Source organism: Magnolia sinica, chromosome 1, assembly GCF_029962835.1.
Source record: "Magnolia sinica isolate HGM2019 chromosome 1, MsV1, whole genome shotgun sequence".
Classification (NCBI taxonomy): Eukaryota; Viridiplantae; Streptophyta; class Magnoliopsida; order Magnoliales; family Magnoliaceae; genus Magnolia; species Magnolia sinica.
In genome coordinates this window covers 30,767,096-30,785,685 of record NC_080573.1, presented here as the reverse complement: position 1 = coordinate 30,785,685, position 18,590 = coordinate 30,767,096, and the positions used below count along the sequence as shown (strand labels likewise).

Here is an 18,590-nt window from a genome sequence, read left to right as displayed (position 1 = left end):
TCACGCTCGTGTGCTGAATTCAATTCATCTATTGGAAAGGAGTTTTGTAGCTGCTCTTCGTGACCGATTGTAAGGATTTTTTCCTCATTTAATTTTATTTGTATTGAAAAGTCCTTTCATACGGAAGGCAAATAAGTAACCCATCATCAGAAGACGAACCCCTGCCTCTATAAATTTCCTGATCTAATTTACACATCAAGCAATTGGCTGAATAAGCGACCGATCTCTTCAGATCTCGGTCGTACATTACATGTCTGCCTACCTCAACACTCAAGGTCATTATTGTTTAGTTCGAATTGTAGCCGCAAATCTGTAAGTGCTATATTGTATAAAGCACACCTTTGTTTTTCAAATTTTGTTTAGACAAAAAATCTAAAAAGCTTATGAAGCAGTTCGTCTAATGTGGATTAAGATGGAAAGTTCAAGACTTTACTTCAAGTTAAGATAGTTCAAAATCTACTAAGTTTAAGACTCTACTGAATTGCAAGTCAAGAAGTAGATCAAGATGGAAAGTTCAAGCTTTACTAAGTTTAAGATGAGTGAGTTCAAGTTCTACTATACTTCGACTAAAATATCAAGCTCCATCTTTAACTATAAGCTCTATTGAAGAATCAATTAGAAGAACAGGTTTCATAAAGTTCAAACATCCCATCTACTTCAATGTTTAGTATTTTTAGGTATAACAGACCCTAGAAAGACCTTAGGCTTAGTTCTTTCAAGATATAAACTTACATGGGTTTTTATACTTATCTTAGGCTAAAGTTCGACTAGTCTAGGCTAAGGTTTGACTAGTCTAAGCTGTGGCTCGACTAGTCTAAGAATTATTTGACTAGTCTTAATTTAAACTTAGAAAAAAATGGATTTTTCCGTTACTTCTTTGACCAGTCGAGCAGACTTCTCGACCAGTTGAAGGTTGCTTGACTCGAAGTCCAGCAACTAAATCTTAGCACTTTCGACCAGTCGAACAGGGCCCTCGACCAGTCGAGCAGGGCCTTCGACCAGTAGAAGTTCTATTTTATCCGATCGTGCTCAAAATTTAAAAATTTGTTAGTTCTTAAACAAGTCGAAGGATGTCTTAGATGAGTCAAAGCAACAACTTTTCTACCTATAAATAGAAGTGTTCTTTCAATCCGAAATTATCAATTCAAGCTGATAAAAGCCTTCATCAAGAGAGAGAGAGAGAAGTCTCCATTATTGTTAAGCTATTGCATGATATTTTTAATATTCTTTTAATAACTTTTTTATTTTAATTCCTTGATCTCCTATTTTATGAATATTATTCTATAAAGAGAGTAGATACTCTTCTTGGAGATCTTGAAGAATTCAAATAAGTAGCCATTGGTTTGAATCTATTTAAAATCAATCTACAACCTAGAACCCTTGTTTATATGACTGGACATTGAATAATCTACTACAAGAGAAGCGGTTCTACTGGTTACATCAACAGATATATTTTCAAGGTAAGGATAAGTATATTCTGTCTTTTGTTTTTGGTTTTATTGAGATAGTCAGAAAATCTCATTTGTTGATTTTTTTGAGATAGCCAGAAAATCTCAGTGAGGAGTTTTTTGTTTGTGATAACCCTTTAAAATTACAACTGTGTTTGTTTTAAGGTGACCCTTTGAAAATCTTATTTTTATTAAAAGCCAATATTATGTGGATAGTGATTATTGGGAGTGGAGTACGTGTGGCTATTTGAGAACAGTTGTTGTACAGACCCGAACCACTATAACTCTTGGTATTGTGGTGAATGTTTACTTTTTGCATTTGTAGAGAATGATTGTAATTTTATTTATGCAAAAATGGTGAATATTTGTTTTCTTAGCAAAAATGGTGAATATTTGTAGATAGCTTTATTTTCTCTTGTTTGGTTTGCGATCTTGATTCTTATAATTGTTCGTAAAATAAGGTTGTCCTACCTGGACTTTGTTTTAGGTGTAGGTTGTCCTACGAAATAATTTGAATCAATTTTTCAATACTAGTGCGATTGAGTTTTCTGATTTATTTATTATTTCAGCACTTGAATTTTTATTTAGCATAGTCCTATTCACCCCCCTCTAGGATTGTTAAGCTCGCATTTTTCAAGTGGTATCAGAGTTAAGTTGCTCATATTTTTGGATTAATTTCTTTGAGTTAAAAGATCTAGAGCTTTCATTATGTCAAATTTCAATAGCTTGTCTATTACCATGCTACCACCTTTTGATGACTCTAAATATGTCACGCCCCAAACTCGGAAACCGGGCTCATAAAATTCCCGATTTCCGAATCCGGTGCCGACAGCCTCCGTAGAACCCCATTCTCGGCTCCCAGCGCCCATTCGCCAGGTTCCGATCCTGGGATGCTACAAGGAGGATTTTCAACATCAGTTTGATTTGTAATAAGCATAACCAAAGGCATAACCCACAAACAACAACCAAAAACTCCATCATATTTCCACTATGATCAAAAACTTTATAAGTACAATGAGCATAAAGAGAAATACAATGGTGATAGACCAAAAGCTCCAAAATGATCTGCCACGCGTCCAAGCCTCAGCGCTGCTGCGATCCAACGTCACATGCACGCAACGGTCGTACATAAGCTTATAGAAAGCTTAGAGGGTGGTGAAAGTGTATGCTCAAGGTGGTAATGCAGCCATGCAGTATCAGAGTAATGCGAAACATGCTGATGAAGGCTAAGAAAACCATAGTCATACCAAGGCCATGCGATGCAAAGCATGATGATGTCGGCCATACCAAGGCCATGCAATGCGAAATGCAACTCAAGCATACAAATCCTCATTTAAGTCCATATATCAATACAGCTAAAAATCTGGAATATCACCGGGGTCTAGTACACTCCAAGCCAGATTGTCGCCCCATCGGGCACAATAAGGTGAGTGAAAAAGACCTCACTATCTACCTGCCAAAATCGGGCTCAGCTCGTCAATAGCGGACCCATTCCTCGAGCTGGTCAGACTCAGCCTAGCATTGTCCCCTATTCTCGGGCGGGTAAGGCCGCACCCCCTTCCAACCGACCACGACACAGTGGAAAGCGCAGCCGTCTGGTAATCGGCACTCAGCGCTCATGCACCCACTCGGTCTAGACGTTGGAGCAACCTCTTGGTATCATAAGGGTTTAGGGACTTTCACCCAGGGATATCTATCGCACCCCATATAGAACAGTATTTTCGGTATCCAATCATGCCAACCACGATACGTCTGTGGAGGCTACGACCCTGATGTCACTAGGGCGTACAGTAACCATATTACACAATGCGAATGCATGAATCACACTATCCAGTCATACAGCAATCCTGCGCGTATCGTGCGCTCATGTAGGGCAACACCCCCTGTACGGGAGCCCCTAAACAATCTGCCTAAAGGCATATGCTATGATCAGTCATTTCTCATATCAAGCATACGTATGATGCATATGATCATGAATCATGGAACTAAACATGTTATATGGGATGGATGATGTTCATAACGAAGATGGGCCTAGATGGCCTACACATAACACATATGGGCCCTAGGGAAAGTCATAATGTGGACATTTAACCAACACTATACTTGCAATGGGGACGTCAAACCGCCATTGCTCCCAAGGTATAGCCCGTCGTAAACATCATTACATAAATCATGTTGGGATTGCACATTGCAATGGACCTTAGGTATATCCCATTGGGCCTTCAATAAATCAAATGGGCCGTATCATATGGGCCTCATATTCATCAAATGAGCCACATCAATGGGCCGCACCAATGGGCCTTATGTGCATTGCAATGGGTCATAACCCATGGGCCTTAGAATGCATCAAATGGGCTTAATCTCATGGGCCTTATGTGTATCAAATGGGCCTCGCCAATTGGGCCCCATATGTACATCAAATGGGCCTCAACCCATAGGTCCTTTAATGGGCCTTAACCCATGGGCCCCTAATGCATTAAATGGGCCTCGACCCATGGGCCACAAGTACTGAGATGGGCCTCCCACCACCATTATATTATATATATAATCTAATATACAATATATATATAGTACATAAAATATTATATATAATATAATATATATATATATATATCTATATATATACACATATAAATACACACACGTGCGCACCCACACACACGTGCACAGATCACACCCACCGTCCCTGGACAGTGGGGATACAACACATTCACAATGGGCTCCACCGCAGCCCACCGTCCGTCTGACGGTGGCCATAAAACACATAAATCACTGTGGGCTCCATGTGGGGCCCACCATAACATTTATACGCCATCCAACCCATTGATAAGGTCAAGTAGACCTAGATGAAGGGTGAAAACAAATTTCACCCTGATCCAAAACTTCTGTGGACATAAAAAGGGTTTCAAAGGTAGAGGTTCAATCCCACTGTTTCATACGGTGTGGGCCACCTGAGCTTTAGATCATTCTGATGAACGGGTTAGATGATGGAAAAACATCAAGGTGGGGCAGTGCCTGCTGCCGTCTAACACAGCAGTAGCAGCTGCTGTGTTGCTTTTTTTTTTTTTTATATTCAGATTTTTTATGGTTTTCACTGGTGGGGTCCACATTTGGACAATCCACTCCGTCCAATGGCCTTCCATGGCTCAACACGAGCAAAACAAGTCCAATATTGGACATATTTTGGCATATAATCATTTCAGGGAAGGCTTCAATGGTGAAAACCACCATTTGATATGGTGTGGCCCGCCAGAACCTCGGATTGACTCTGCATTTCGGTTCAACGCCTGAAATAGGGTTGAGAAGGGAATGAATGGCGTGGATTGAATACATGCATCAAGGTGGGGCCTACATAAGTGGGCCACCCCAAAGCTTGGGAAGAAGCTAATATTTGTGTTTCTTTCCACGTCCAGCGTCCCTGGACGTTGGACTTACCATATTCGTTGGAGGTGGGCCCTGCTTAGGTGGGCCACCAAGTGATGGATGGCATGGTATTACACATAAGGTGGGCCCCACTTATAAATGGTTTGGATAAAATACCTACCTCATGGTGGGGTCCATTCAAGTGGGCCACACAACCTCATTATCATCACAAAAATAAAATAAAATAAAAGAGAGAGGGATAGAGAGTGAGACCCGCGTGATGGAGGGACCTCGGCACTATGGGCCCTCCCTTGCACTAAATCATACATCAAGTGAGTCCCATTACATGTGGATTCATGAAATCGAAATCCAACGGTGGAGATCCCTTCTCCACTAAAATAGACGGTCTAGATGACCCTAAGTATGCAAGAAAATAAATGTCATGATGGGGTCCATGGAGAATGACCCCATCATGGAATGATCATGATGGTCCAAGTGGGCCATTGGCCACATCTTAGGATCCAAAGTGAGATCCGAACCATTGATCGGTTGGCCTCACTTGGCCCATCTTAAAAACATCAAAAACTATCCTATCAAAACACCCACCGCTTGATCTTCTTGCTCCCTTGGCTTCCTTAGCTCCTTGTGCTTCTCTTTGATGGAGGAAGATGAGAAATGGATGGCTAGGATGGGAGATCTAGGGATGGAAAGGTGGGCCACACATGTAGCTTGGGAGATATGGGGAGAGGCTCATACGTATGGATTTTCTTGCTTGGGAGAGTTTGAAAATGAGAGGGACTTGTAAGGGAGAGAGAGAGAGAGAGGGAGTGATGGGTGATGGAGTGATGGATGTGGTGGTGATGGGTGTAAGAGGTTCTTTTTGACTTTTTTGGCAAAAGTTGTAAGAGAGGGTATGGGTTGTAAGAAACTTTTTGACTTTGGGGCTTGCTTGGGAAAGGGTGAAAGGTGATGTGTACTTGACATGATGGGATTGATGGATTGATTGATTGATGTGACACCTTGTAGAGATTCCCTCGAAATTCGCACGCGCGGCATTTTCCTCGCACCGAACGCTGGCCCACATCTCCCGACCAGGGCACGCATTAGCGCGCGAGACGCGGCATCGGAACCGCGGCGACGACGCGGTCGCTAAGGTACAAGTCCTGAGTTGAGTCGACTCGGGCTGACGGCATGAGAATCAGGGTCGCCCGCAAATACCGATTAAGAGTCGAAGGTTGCCGAAATTCGACCGGGAAGACCGCGGAAGCCTATGAAATGGTACGGTCTAGGATATAGGGCTTACAGACTATGTATACCGGAAAGCCAGAATGAGAATTTTTCTAAAATCCTTAGATGAAAGCATGTGGCAAGCCACTGTAACCAAATGGAAACCTCCTATGTATGAAGTATTAGGCAGTGATGGAATTAAATCTATGAGAGAAATTGCATTCTTTTTATGGACTATAGGTCAGAAAAGCGAAAGCACTGCTAATGTTAACGCCTTAAATGCCATAACTCGTGCTCTATCACCTGATAAATTCAAGAGAATTATTTCATTTGATACAACCAAACAAGCTTGGGATATTCTTGAAATGACACATGAAGGAACTACTATAGTCAAGAAATCAAAAGTTTAAATCCTCGTTACTAGATTTGAGGAAATTCGTATAGAAGAAAATGAAACTTTCATGGACTTCTATAGGAAACTAAATGATATAGTAAATTCCTTGTGGGGTCTAGGAGATGGAATCCCAGAAAGCAAGGTCTGTGCAAAAATACTGCGATCTCTTCCTGAGAGATTCAATTCTAAAGTAACTGTCACTTAGGAATTAAGAGATACTAACTATTTGAAGGTTGAAGAATTAGTTGGGTCTCTTCAAATGTATGAGTTAAGTTTTAAAGCTCTTAAAGGTAAGTCTATTGCTCTTAAATCGTCTAAATCTGTTTCAAAAGAAAATTGTATTAATTCTTATTTTGAAGATATAGAAGATGATATGGCATTACTTGCTAAATTTTTTTTATAGAATTTTCAAAAACAAGAAAAGATCATATTTTTAAAAACCATCTGATAAAAGAAAAGGAAAATCTAAATCTTGTAAATCTATAAAGGACAGTCAATGTTTCAACTGTCATAAATACGAGCACTTAGCGAAAAATGTCTTAAAAAGGATAAGTAAAAAAGAAAGGGCAGGCTAGCTACTTGGGATGAATCATCCGGCTTTGAAAGTTCTTCTGAGTCTGATGAATCGGAATAAGAAAATTCAAACGATGTAAAAGCCCTGATGACTGTAGTCAGAGTCACCTCCTCAGATAGATGTAACTTATCTGATTATAAAAATCTCAGGAGTGACCCTGAAAATGAAAATGAAGATGATCTTCAAGATGCCTATAATGCTTTATACAGGGAAAGTTGTAAAATTGCTGTTAAACTAAAAATTCAAAGAGAAAAATATCTTAAGTTAAAAGAAGAACTTGAAAATAATGTTTTAGAAAAATCTCATCTTTCAGATTGTTTTGAAAAAATAAAACTAGACTTAATTAAATTTCAAAACCTCAGAGTTAGAAAAACTCAAAACTGAAAATAAGAATCTAAAACTCAAAGTTTCTTCTCTTTTGAGTTCTATAGATACTTGGAGATATGCCCACGGAGACCCAAAAATGGAACCTCATCCAGAAAATGTGGTGACAAATTAAGTCTAGGCTATATCAAAGATAATTCTCAGAAAAAACAAGAATTCATCTCTTATATTTGTAAAAGGAGAATCCTCAAACCCTAAAGGTAAGAATTTAAGAAATTATGGTCGAAATGATTTTAAAAATCCAAAACCTTTTCAATTTTCTAAGATTAATTCTAATGCCTTCAGCTATAGAAATCAAAGATATAACAAACATCCTTTAGCTGAAAAATATATTGGACTTACTCAAAGAGCTTCTAAAATCCAACTTAGATGGAATCAGAGTTAATAGAAATGGTAGAAATTCCAACTCCCAGAAATAGAGAAAAGCTAATGGAACAACTAAACCCAGAACTATAATGAAATGAGTTCCAAAGGTTACATGTCTTGTTGCCCACACAGCCTTCAAAGCCACTAGCCATTCAAAATGGTACTTGGATAGTGGATGTTCAAGACATATGACAGGTCATGACAAAGTGATATTCACCAACTACAAAGAAGTGAATGACAGCTCAGTTACTTTCGGTGATGGAAGCAACTGCAGAATCATAGGCTAAGATACTGTTCAACTCTCTAATCTTCCTCCATTTGAGAATGTACTATATGTTGAAGGTTTAAAACATAACCTCCTAAGTATATATTAAATCTGCGATAACAAACACAGTATAAAATTTACAAATCACGGATGTGAGATTTCAAATGAGAAGGGAAATGTGATATTAAATGGTCATAGGACTTCTAAGAATTGCTACATTATTAATAACTCATGCTCTTCTAACTATTCATGTTACATGGTCCAAACAGATGAAATACAACTATGGCATAAACATCTTGGACATGTTAACTTTAGAGACCTTTACAGATTGAGCAAGAGAGATATATTCATGGCTTACACAAATTAAAAAAGGTAGAAAAAATTTGGGGCGTATGTCAGATTGACAAGCAAATAAGGATAGTCATAAGAAAATGAACTCCTTAGCCATAACCAGACCTCTTGAACTACTCCATATGGACTTGGTAGGAGCAACGAGAATGGAGAATAGAGGTGGAAAGAAGTATTTTCTAGTTATTGTTGATGATTTTATCAGATATACTTGGGTAGCCTTCTTGAGAGAGAAATCAGAAACTCTCGATGAAGTCAAAAAAATTCTAAAATGAATTCAGACTGAAAAAGAAGTACATGTGATCAAAATCAGAAGTGATCATGGTACTAAGTTTGAAAATAATAATTTTGAGAAGTATTGTACAGACCATGGGGTTGTTGAAAGAAAGAATAGAGTGTTACAGGAAATGGCCAATGTAATGCTAAATAGCATGAACTTACTAAAAAACTTATGAGCTGAAGCTGTTAATAGTGCTTGCTATATTATAAATCGTGTATATGGTAGAAAAGTTAAAGATAAAACAGCCTATGAGTTATGGTTCAATACGAAGCTAACAGTCAAATACTTTCGAATCGGAAGTAAATGTTTCATTTTACGTGACCGAAAAAATTTGAAAAAGTTCGAAACCAAGAGTGATGAGGAAATATTCTTGGGTTATGCTCTAAATAGTCGAGCATATCGTGTTCTTAATAAAAGAATAGGAGTGATTAAGAAATCTATTAACTTTGTAATTGATGATCACCTGATCACACCCACACCAAGTCAAGATGATGATGAAGTCAACATTATCGATAAACCTGACTCTTCATCTAAATCAAATAATGCTGAATTAAGATCAGTCAAAGACCATCCGACTGATCAGATATTGGGTAACCCTCGTACTGGTTTTCAGACAAGAAAATAGTTAGAAAATATCTATAATTTCTTTTGCTTCACTTCTCAAATTGAACAGAAAAATGTAAAAGAAGCACTTGTCGATGAAAATTGGATATTGGTTATGCAAGAAGAGTTAAATCAATTCGTCAGAAATGATGTTTGGTATTTGGTTCTTAGACCTTCTGATAAACATATAATTGGAACTAACTAGATTTTTCTGATGAAATGGAAAATATCATTAGAAATAAGGCATGATTGGTTGTACAAGGTTACACTCAGATAGAAGGAATTGACTACGATGAAACATTTGCACTAGTTGCACGCCTTGAAATCTATTAGATTATTTATTTCAATTACTTGCTATAAGAAATTCAAAATATATCAAATGGATGTTGAAAGTGCGTTCCTAAATAGTGATTTATATGAAGAAGTATATGTTGAACAACCTAAGGGTTTTGAGGACCCTAAACTTTTAGATCATGTATACCGTCTTAAAAGGCACTTTATGGTTTAAAACAAGCTCTTAAGGCATGGTACAAAAAGTTGACTAAATTCTTACTTGGTCATAATTTTATTATGGGAAGTGTTGATAAAATGTTATTCGTTAAAAAATATAACGAACATATATTGATAGTACAGATCTATGCTGATGATATTATTTATGGATTTACATACACTAACTTGTCCATTGAGTTTGCAGATCTGATGAAATCCAAGTTTGAAATGAGTATGGTTGGAGAACTAAATTAATTTGTTAGATTACAAGTAAAACAACAGGAAGATGATGTATTCATTTCTCAAACCAAATATGCTTTAAATCTAGTAAAGAAATTTGGATTTGAGAATGGGAAAAGTTTGATACTCGTATAAGTACAACTCTCAAACTCTCTAAGGATGAAATAGGTAAAAGTATAGACTCCCTTTATATCGAAGTAGATTGGTAGTCTTCTATACTTGACTGCTAGTAGACCTGATATTGCTTTTAACGTTAGAATATGTGCTAGATATCAATCTGATCCTAAGGAATCATATCTAATCGCTGTTAAATCGATAATTAGATATGTCGCAAGTACTACTAATTTTAGTTTATGGTATCTGCATTATATAACTATACAACTTACTGGATATACCGACACAGATTGGGTAGGAAACATCAACGATAGAAAATCTACCAATGATGAATGTTTCAACATAGGGAATTGTTTAGTTTCCTGGCTTAGCAAGAAACAGAATTCTGTATCACTCTCAACAGCTGAAGTTGAATATATTGCAGTTGATAATGCTAGCACTTAGCTGATCTAGATAAAAAGGATGTTAGCTGATTATGGGATTACGCAAGATATAATGATATTATATTGTGATAACTCAAACGCTATTAATATTTCAAAGAATCCTATTCAACATTCTCGTATGAAACATATCGACATTCGATATCATTATATTTGAGAATTAGTTGAGAATAAGAGTATTTCATTAGAATATATTCAGACTGAAAAGCATCTTGCAGACATTATGACCAAATCGCTTGACAGGAATAGATATTCTAAATTAAAACATGATATTGATTTGTGTACTTTTAATTAATTAAATCATGTTGTTTATGCATTTTACTTATTATATGTTTATAATTTTTAAAATGCAAAACATATAAATTTCAAATTTTAAAATATGAAAAAAAATTTAGCTGCTCGATGGGTCGAGTACGTCCTCGACTAGTCGACCTTCGACCAGTCGAGGACCATACTTGACCAGTCGAGGTGCGCAGGTTTGCTTATTAAATGAGGGAAAAACATATGTTTTTATTTCATTTTTTCTTTCTTCCTTGACTAGCCGTGACTTCACTCGTCGAACCCATCTCTAAATCTTCATTGTAAGTGGTTTATTTCCAATTTCCTTCTAGATTTGGGTTCCTCTTTGCTAATTAATCTTCCATTTGTGGTTTATTGGTGATTTGCATCCTTTATTTAGTGGGTTTTGAGCAAAAATCTAATCAAAGCGGAACCCATCTATTTTCTTTAATATTCTCTTTTGCAATCTTTAAATGGAGCATTGCACTAAGAGGAAGGCTACTCACAAGAGCCCTAGCGGCTCCTCTATGTTGACTCCAGTTAGGGTGAGAACCCTAAGATCTCTCGAAGAATATTCGGAGCATGTTAGGGATTTTCGCTCTATGAAATTATCATTAAAAGGATTGTGAATGTAGACCACGTTGCTCCATACCATCTCTTGCCTATCCTTACTACCATTGGTTGGGAAAACATTTTCGGTTGGGGCAGAACGGTTTACCGCTCCATAGCGCAAGGCATGTATGCTTCAATAGGTGAATTGTCCCTTGATAATCTGACATTTTCTATAAATTTAGAGAAGGGACAGTCCCTATTGATCGACACCTAATTTCAAGTTTGTTTGATGTAAATGTCAATGATGATGGCATACCCATTGCCACCCTTGCCGAGAAAATGACTAAAACTAAGCGATGGGATATTACTCGCAAATTATGTCAATTTAATGCCGAATGGAGTTCTGGAAATGCCCTCCGTGCTAACAAGATGCTTCCTAAATAAAGAGTCCTACATCGCATTTTCACATCTAATATGTATCCACGGTTTGAGAATAAGTCTAAACTTACTCCCTTCATGACTCGTGTTCTTCAAGCTATTGTGTCTAGTATTTCTATCTATCTTCCCTCCTTAATGTATTATTTGATTATCCAATTTTATATCCATCCTGGTCATGGGTCGATACCTTTTGCCTATTTCATGACAAGCCTCGCTATTTACACTACAAGAAAAGGGGGCTTTAGCCTCGGTTCAAAACTGTGGCTAAAAAGGGTAAAAACTGAGGCTAAAACCTTTAGTCTCAGTTTTACCTCAATTATCCAAACCGAGGTTGAAACCCCTGTGGCTAAAGGATTTAGCCTCAGTTTTAGCAACTGAGGCTAAAATGACTTTTAGCCTCAGTTCTTCAAGTGAAGCTAAAAGAACCTTTTAGCTTTAGTTTTCTCGAAATGAGGCCAAATCAAAATTTTAGCCTCCATTGTTTCCAACTGAGACTAATTCCAAAATTTAGCTCAGTTGCCTCCAATTGAAACTAAATCTATTTTTAACCTCGGTTCTCAACAACCGAGGCTAAAGCCTTTAGCCACGGGAGTTGTAGTCTCAGTTTAGGTAACTGAGGCAAAACTGAGACTAAAGATGGATTTAACCTTTGTTGACATCAACTAAGGCTAAATTCACTTTTTAACCTCAGTTCTTAACAACTGAAGCTAAATCATTTATTTTAACCCATTCATAAACATGCGCATAGTTAGTCAGATCCACAACATTAGCTACAATATTTTAATGGGTTTTTCCTCTCAAATATAACCCAAGAAAACCCTAAAAGAGTCTTCAATTCTCAGTCAAATAGACTTGGAATCCTAATCCATAAAACATGAAAAAACAGAAAGAAAAGAAAAAGAAAGAAGAAAAACAGAGATTGGTTTTCTCCCTCAGTCCAAGAGACTTGAAATATCAAAACAAACAGAGAAACATTAGAGACTTCTATTTAAATATAAGAGAAGCGACATTTTCTTCCTGAGTTTGTGTGATTCGTTAGCAGCCATCCAAGAGTTTTGTGTAAGCTGTCCAGCCACAAACATGAGATGGCATAGGCCTGCCAAGGAGAAATACAAGTAGCCCTTGCTCTGATTCAGATATTGTAAGTATGGCTTCAGACCTGTATCTCCAGTTTCTCTCTCCTCTTCTTTAATTAGCTGATCTAATGTTGGTACATTATCTGTTTTCTGTTGTTTCACAGTAGATGCTTTCTTGATCTCTCTTTTGGCAGTTTCACATCTCAAGGGAGAAACGACCTCAGTGAGCCTTTCAGAACCAACAGTGCCTTTGTGTGCATTGACCAGGTCTTGAAATTCTCTACTTGTGTCTAGTAACTCGTGAAAAGAAGCAGCATGCAGGATCTGTCCATCTGACATTAACTGTCAACAACATTGAATTACTTCAAATTGTTTTCTTTTAAGTACAAACATCACCACATGATATTCTTGGGCAGGTTAGCCAATCTAACCAAGACAAAATGGTTTTGGAAAGAAAACATCAGAATCATCTGGGTTACCAAGTTAAACCATTAATTTTGCTCATTTAGTGCCAGGAATATAACGTACGCACAAATCAATAAATTGATCAAGGTTGAAGAGCAAATAAAAAGATAACAACTTGAAAGAAGCGAGACAGAGAAACAGGCAAGAGACAGATTTACTAACCAAAATAACGTCAAATTCTGGAAGGAAATCGACTTGATGAGTCATTAGTAAGACCGTCTTACTCGGCAGAGCTCCCCAAAACAAACAAGTCATTTTGTGTCAGCCGCGTGGGGCTCGGTAATCCCTGTAAGGGTTTTTCCTGGTGATTTGTGGCCAAAGTAAGCAAAATAATCCTAAGTATTCACTAATTATTTTATTTATTTATTTAAGTTATTCAAGAATTCCACTTTGACGTAGAAAGCTAAAACAATAAATTTTGAAAATTTCCCTTGTGTCCTATGCATGTGATACCTTCAGAGTATCTGAAGCTAGATAGCTCGAGAACAAGGGGCTTGTTTGATCAATCTCTGTCATGGTTCGCTGTAGCTCTATCCCACTACTAACTTCAGAACTTGAACTGATCAGTGTTGAATCATTACTTCCATTTAACATAGTTCTTGCTTGAGATGTGCTTTCTTCAGAGGTTCTTAAGACATCTGTTGAGAATCTTGGAGTAAGGTCATCAATGGAAGAAGAAATGCTCCCCTTGGATTTGGATTCACCCTGAAGATAGATGGTTCTCTGTCCTAGATCATTTCTCTTGATGACCCGACATAAAGTGAAAGTTCCCTATAGGGAAAAAATAAAAATTAAAAAAAAATCAATGATCAACAGTATATAACAAGATAAGATTTGCAGAATTAAGCTTGGGATGTTATTCCATTGAATGAAGTAGATGATTTTCCAACCGTACATACCAAGAATCATCCAAATACAAAGGTGAGACATACCACAGGCAGCAATATAGAATCTTGCCTAAAACATATATATTCATATGGTGTGGTTCACCTGAGTTCTGGAATGGCCTGCATTTCATGGGTGTGCCTTCATCCTATGCCTCTCACCAGATGAGAGGGCTAGATGGTATATTTACAACACGGTGGACTCCACATTCCATCTAGAAGTGTCTGTGGTCAGGATGCATTTGGGATCTAGGCCTAACATGAAGGGGCCCATCTAGTGGTAGGGATTCTGTAGGTCTTACCATTTGGGTTATCCTCTTATAGCACCAGTGCCCATGGACGATAAGTAGTCGCTCCAGAAACCGGAACTGAGCAACAGAGTAAGTCACTAGGTGGTTGTTCTTGGCAATGTCATGGCGTTGGATTGATCTCAGCATGCAAAAGAGAGTCAGATCTTGGATTCTTTTGTGTGTCAAACACATAAATATGACTTGACCTGAAGAAAAAAAAAAGGACCAACTATTCAATCATGGTGAACTACAAAAAACGAAGGGATCACAAAACTATGTTGGGTTGATTCTTGGGCACCTGATGGCCTATGCCGCATGTACTGTTAGAGGTGGAAATGGGCCAGGGCAAGGATATGCAGTTTAAAAAAACTACCAACAGTGCCAAAAGCAGGCATTAGTTTGGGGTTCCAACAGAGGCTAAAGAAGAAGTTACAATCACCAACTTCTCCACAAAGTGGTAATGGAGTGAATGATGGTCAACCTGCTCTACAAAATGAACTCTATAGATGAACTTGACTTCAATTACATACTTCTATCTAAATTAGGAAAGGATGTAAACACAAGTCTATCTGAAATTTTTTGTAATCCATAAAACAGAGGCCACCTTTGAATTCTGATACTGTAGTTTCAATTTCTCAGAAGAAAAAAGGCATCTCCTTGAGCATTTAATTTGAAGTATGAATTTTTTTACGGGTATTTAGTTTGAAGTTTGAATTTTTTTAGGGGTATTTAGTTTGAAATTTGAATATGCAAATTCACGAGGTACAGATTCATTTGCCTTCGAAGAGCTATTGCCGTTTCCTCCAGTGACCGGTGTATCAAAGAAAGCTGCAAACATTTAAAAAACAAACCATGAGAAACAATGATTTATGGTAAGGTACATTCAACACGATGGAAGAAGAGAAACAGCCAAAGGAAAAGCATCTACATGATGTTGTTTTTGCTCTCTTCTTGGTGTCAGGGACAATATTCAGCTTCTTTATGAGACCAAAAACTTCTCGGGAATTCTCCACCAATCAGCAAGACCAAAAACTTTTCAGTTCACAAGATATCTAAACAAGCACCCACGATTTAGATGGTTTAGTCTAAGTTAACCACATATGAGTCATGCCGTTTGTTAGTGCTCATGCATCTATTATCACACCCTGCCACACTATCAGTGTTTTTCTCTCACTGTAATACTTGCATTTTAAGAGCAGCATTAACATGATAGCTCCCACCCATTTTGAAAAAGGTGGTGATTCATCCTCTTTACATGTAGCACTCATGTAACGCTATCCAAAAAACCATCAAAATTTTAAAACCATCAAAATTTTAGGGCACATTGTGAATGGACCATATGACGAAATTCCCACTAATCAACCAATCCTAACCATCCATTTGACGGTTAAAAGTCAAACAGCGATTGGCTCAAATTCCAAAGGGCCAAATTGAAACATCAGTTGGGCCAGCAATTAGGATGGCCTGGATATGTGGTTACTTGTGTAACTTTATTCTCCCAGCACAATTGGGCAAGCAATTGGACAGCCTGGATTGTCATATAACTGCGACATGTGTTTGTTGGAAGAGTTACCACCATTTTCTTAAAATTGTAGATAACTATCAAAGGAGTCTGCATACATGTCAGAGCTCACAAACATCTTCAAAATGGTAGTTTAGTGAGTCATCTTCCTCAAATGTGGCACTCTTGCATGGCGATTTATCATTTCAAAAATCATATTAATAAATCAAAGATAATCATCTGATTGATGGTTATCAAATGGATGGTTAATAGTGAATGGTTCAAATTCCAAGGCAAAATCAAATGATTACTTTCATGTGGTTGGTGAAATTCTTTTTTATGCTCAAAGAACAATTCGGTTAATTTATTTGTATGATCTAGATTGTCATATTGGAAGATCCTATCCTCCAATTACAGTACGGTGACACAATGCATTTACGTAGTGAAGTTGTTAACTGCATTATGGTGCATTGACTTTTGAAAAAATGATTTTTTAGACATTGACATCCGACAAACATTATGAGAAAAAACAAAGAAATGGACACTTGTCTTCCAAACAGTATCTTCTGATAAAATGAGTTTTGATAAACTACAGTTTCGCATAACGCGATTTTCAGAACTAATTTCTGGTTTGTCATCCAAACAAGATCTAAGAATTAGCTTCTACAGAAAAGTGCAAGTTGCGAGTACATACCACACCCTTAAGTACAATATCCATTTCAGTGTCCTTGTTGTGATAAACAACTCCATGACAGTCGATAAAAAAGAGACACTTCGCTAGTGTTATGTACTGACACACCTTGGTCTCACCTGGATTGGGAGCCACCTTGCAAACCTTGAAAAATATAAGGCAAAACAACAACTCTGTCAAATTGGACACTAAATAAACAAGCAGCATTATCTAAATCATAAAATGATTTACTTCTTATAAATAATATGAGAAATATCTGACAATGAGTATAAAATAAGAAGAGGAACTATATGAACCTCAATGATATGGCCCAAGGACAGGGCCTTAGGAACAATTGGCGAAGTAAGAACTGTAAAGGAGACCACAAATAGCTAGGAAAAAGGTTATGGTGATGATTATGATAGAAAGCTTGACTGAGTTAAATGGAAGTTTCTTTTGTCAGCAAGAAACAGTGCAAGTGGGCCCAACTTTCCATGACTCAGGCCATTTCATCGTGTGGAACATATTGTGAATGGGGTGTGCCCTAAAAAATCGCCCCAATTGGAAAAACTTTCCTATATGATCAGTGGAATTGTTTCCCCATTGAAAGTGAGCCATAGGTAAACTGTCTTTGCAGCCCATCAATGAGAAAAAAGTTTAAAATTGCAAGGTGATTGCTTGCCTCCAATTGTAGAGGTTCGTAAGTAGTATCCCGTGAATATAAGGTCGATCCCACAGGGAGATGAATTGTGAGAAGGAAAAAATCAAATGCGAAACAAACTAAGTAATAAAAACTAAACTGATGATTTGATTTTGGAATTTTTGAATGGATGTAATTCAACTGAATAAAATAATATCCAAGCTTCAAAGTTCCACACATAGATTAATGTTCCAAAATCATGATGACTTGGATAACATAACTAGGATCTTAGCACTATGGTCAGCCTAATCGGAAAATAAAATAGTTTAAATATTTTAATAAGTGATATAAAATATTAGAAAATCATAGATTTGCACCACTGATATATATTCTTAAGTGTCAGTGATTTTAAGAATTCAATATCAATGAGATAATGAAAATAAAAAAAATATAACAGGTTGAGAACCTCTACTATATAGGAAATTTGATTAATCTAAGGTAAGTCTATCCATTAATGTGGATCTCATATGATGGAAATATATGGATCTCACAAGAGGATAAAAAATAAAACCTAAATAATAGATAACATGCATACACCATTCTTCTCATCATTAAAACAATCAATCATCATAATCTTAAAGAATTATTAAACCCATGTGCTTCCCTTCTAGCTTGGGGTAGAAGAAACTTAGAAAAACATAATTAAAATAAGAAAGAAAAAAAAATAAGAAGAAAGAAATAAATGCAAATAGAAAAGATCTAAAAAAAAAAAAACTTATAAAACTCTAATAAAATTAAAAACTCTTTAAAACTCTTTAAAAATCCTAAATTTTACTTTGGGATGTCTTGAATGATGGTTAGGAATACCCTAGGAAGCCCTATTTATAAGTAGGGAACTCCAATTTTCGTACAAAGCTGAAAAATCCTAGAAACCGCCTCAAATATATGCAGTTTTTCAAAATAGACTTATTGTTGCACAGTTTGTTTAAAATAGATTTTCTGTTGTATAGTTTTTCAAAATAGACCTCAGAGCTTTAGAATATACTTTTTCAGGACGATTTCAGGATTCTTCACTTCAAATATTCAGTTTTCTTTATTTTTCACTTGGTTTTCTTAGATTTTTAGCAAGTGAATTCTTCAATCTTGGTCTCCTAAGATGCATCTCTTGCCTTGGTGATTCTTGAGCATCAAATCCATGCTTTTTAGCACCTTTTTTCAATCCAAGCTCTTAAATTCACCTTGCAACACATATATGAGTAA

General features: G+C 37.0%; 1 protein-coding gene across 3 annotated transcripts; it reads right to left on the bottom strand.

Moving 5' to 3' along the window:
- Positions 1 to 12,608: 12,608 nt before the first annotated feature.
- On the bottom strand, positions 12,609 to 16,785 carry LOC131244166 (ABC transporter C family member 10-like). 3 transcript variants are annotated; one of them, XM_058243825.1, is made up of 4 exons: positions 14,818 to 15,525; positions 14,532 to 14,725; positions 13,799 to 14,116; positions 12,609 to 13,212 (listed from the first exon to the last, which is right to left on the bottom strand). In XM_058243825.1, exons 1-4 carry the CDS (start codon positions 14,834 to 14,836, stop codon positions 13,171 to 13,173), a joined length of 573 nt encoding a protein of 190 aa, XP_058099808.1. In that variant the 5' UTR covers positions 14,837 to 15,525; the 3' UTR covers positions 12,609 to 13,170. The 3 variants fall into 3 exon arrangements, with proteins under 3 accessions (XP_058099808.1, XP_058099798.1, XP_058099805.1); XM_058243815.1 differs by having other exon boundaries at positions 12,609 to 13,222; positions 14,818 to 15,380; XM_058243822.1 differs by lacking the exons at positions 14,532 to 14,725; positions 14,818 to 15,525 and adding an exon at positions 16,720 to 16,785 and having other exon boundaries at positions 12,609 to 13,222.
- Between the last annotated feature and the right edge of the window lie 1,805 nt (positions 16,786 to 18,590).

What these genes read in the sequence shown, in the direction of transcription:
- LOC131244166 (XM_058243815.1), bottom strand. An exon ending in ATAAGAGGATAACCCAAATG is followed by an intron (nt 14,117 to 14,531) that starts GTAAGACCTACA and finishes TTTTCCCTATAG; the next exon opens with GGAACTTTCACTTTATGTCG. An exon ending in TAGCTTCAGATACTCTGAAG is followed by an intron (nt 13,223 to 13,798) that starts GTATCACATGCA and finishes TGTTGTTGACAG; the next exon opens with TTAATGTCAGATGGACAGAT.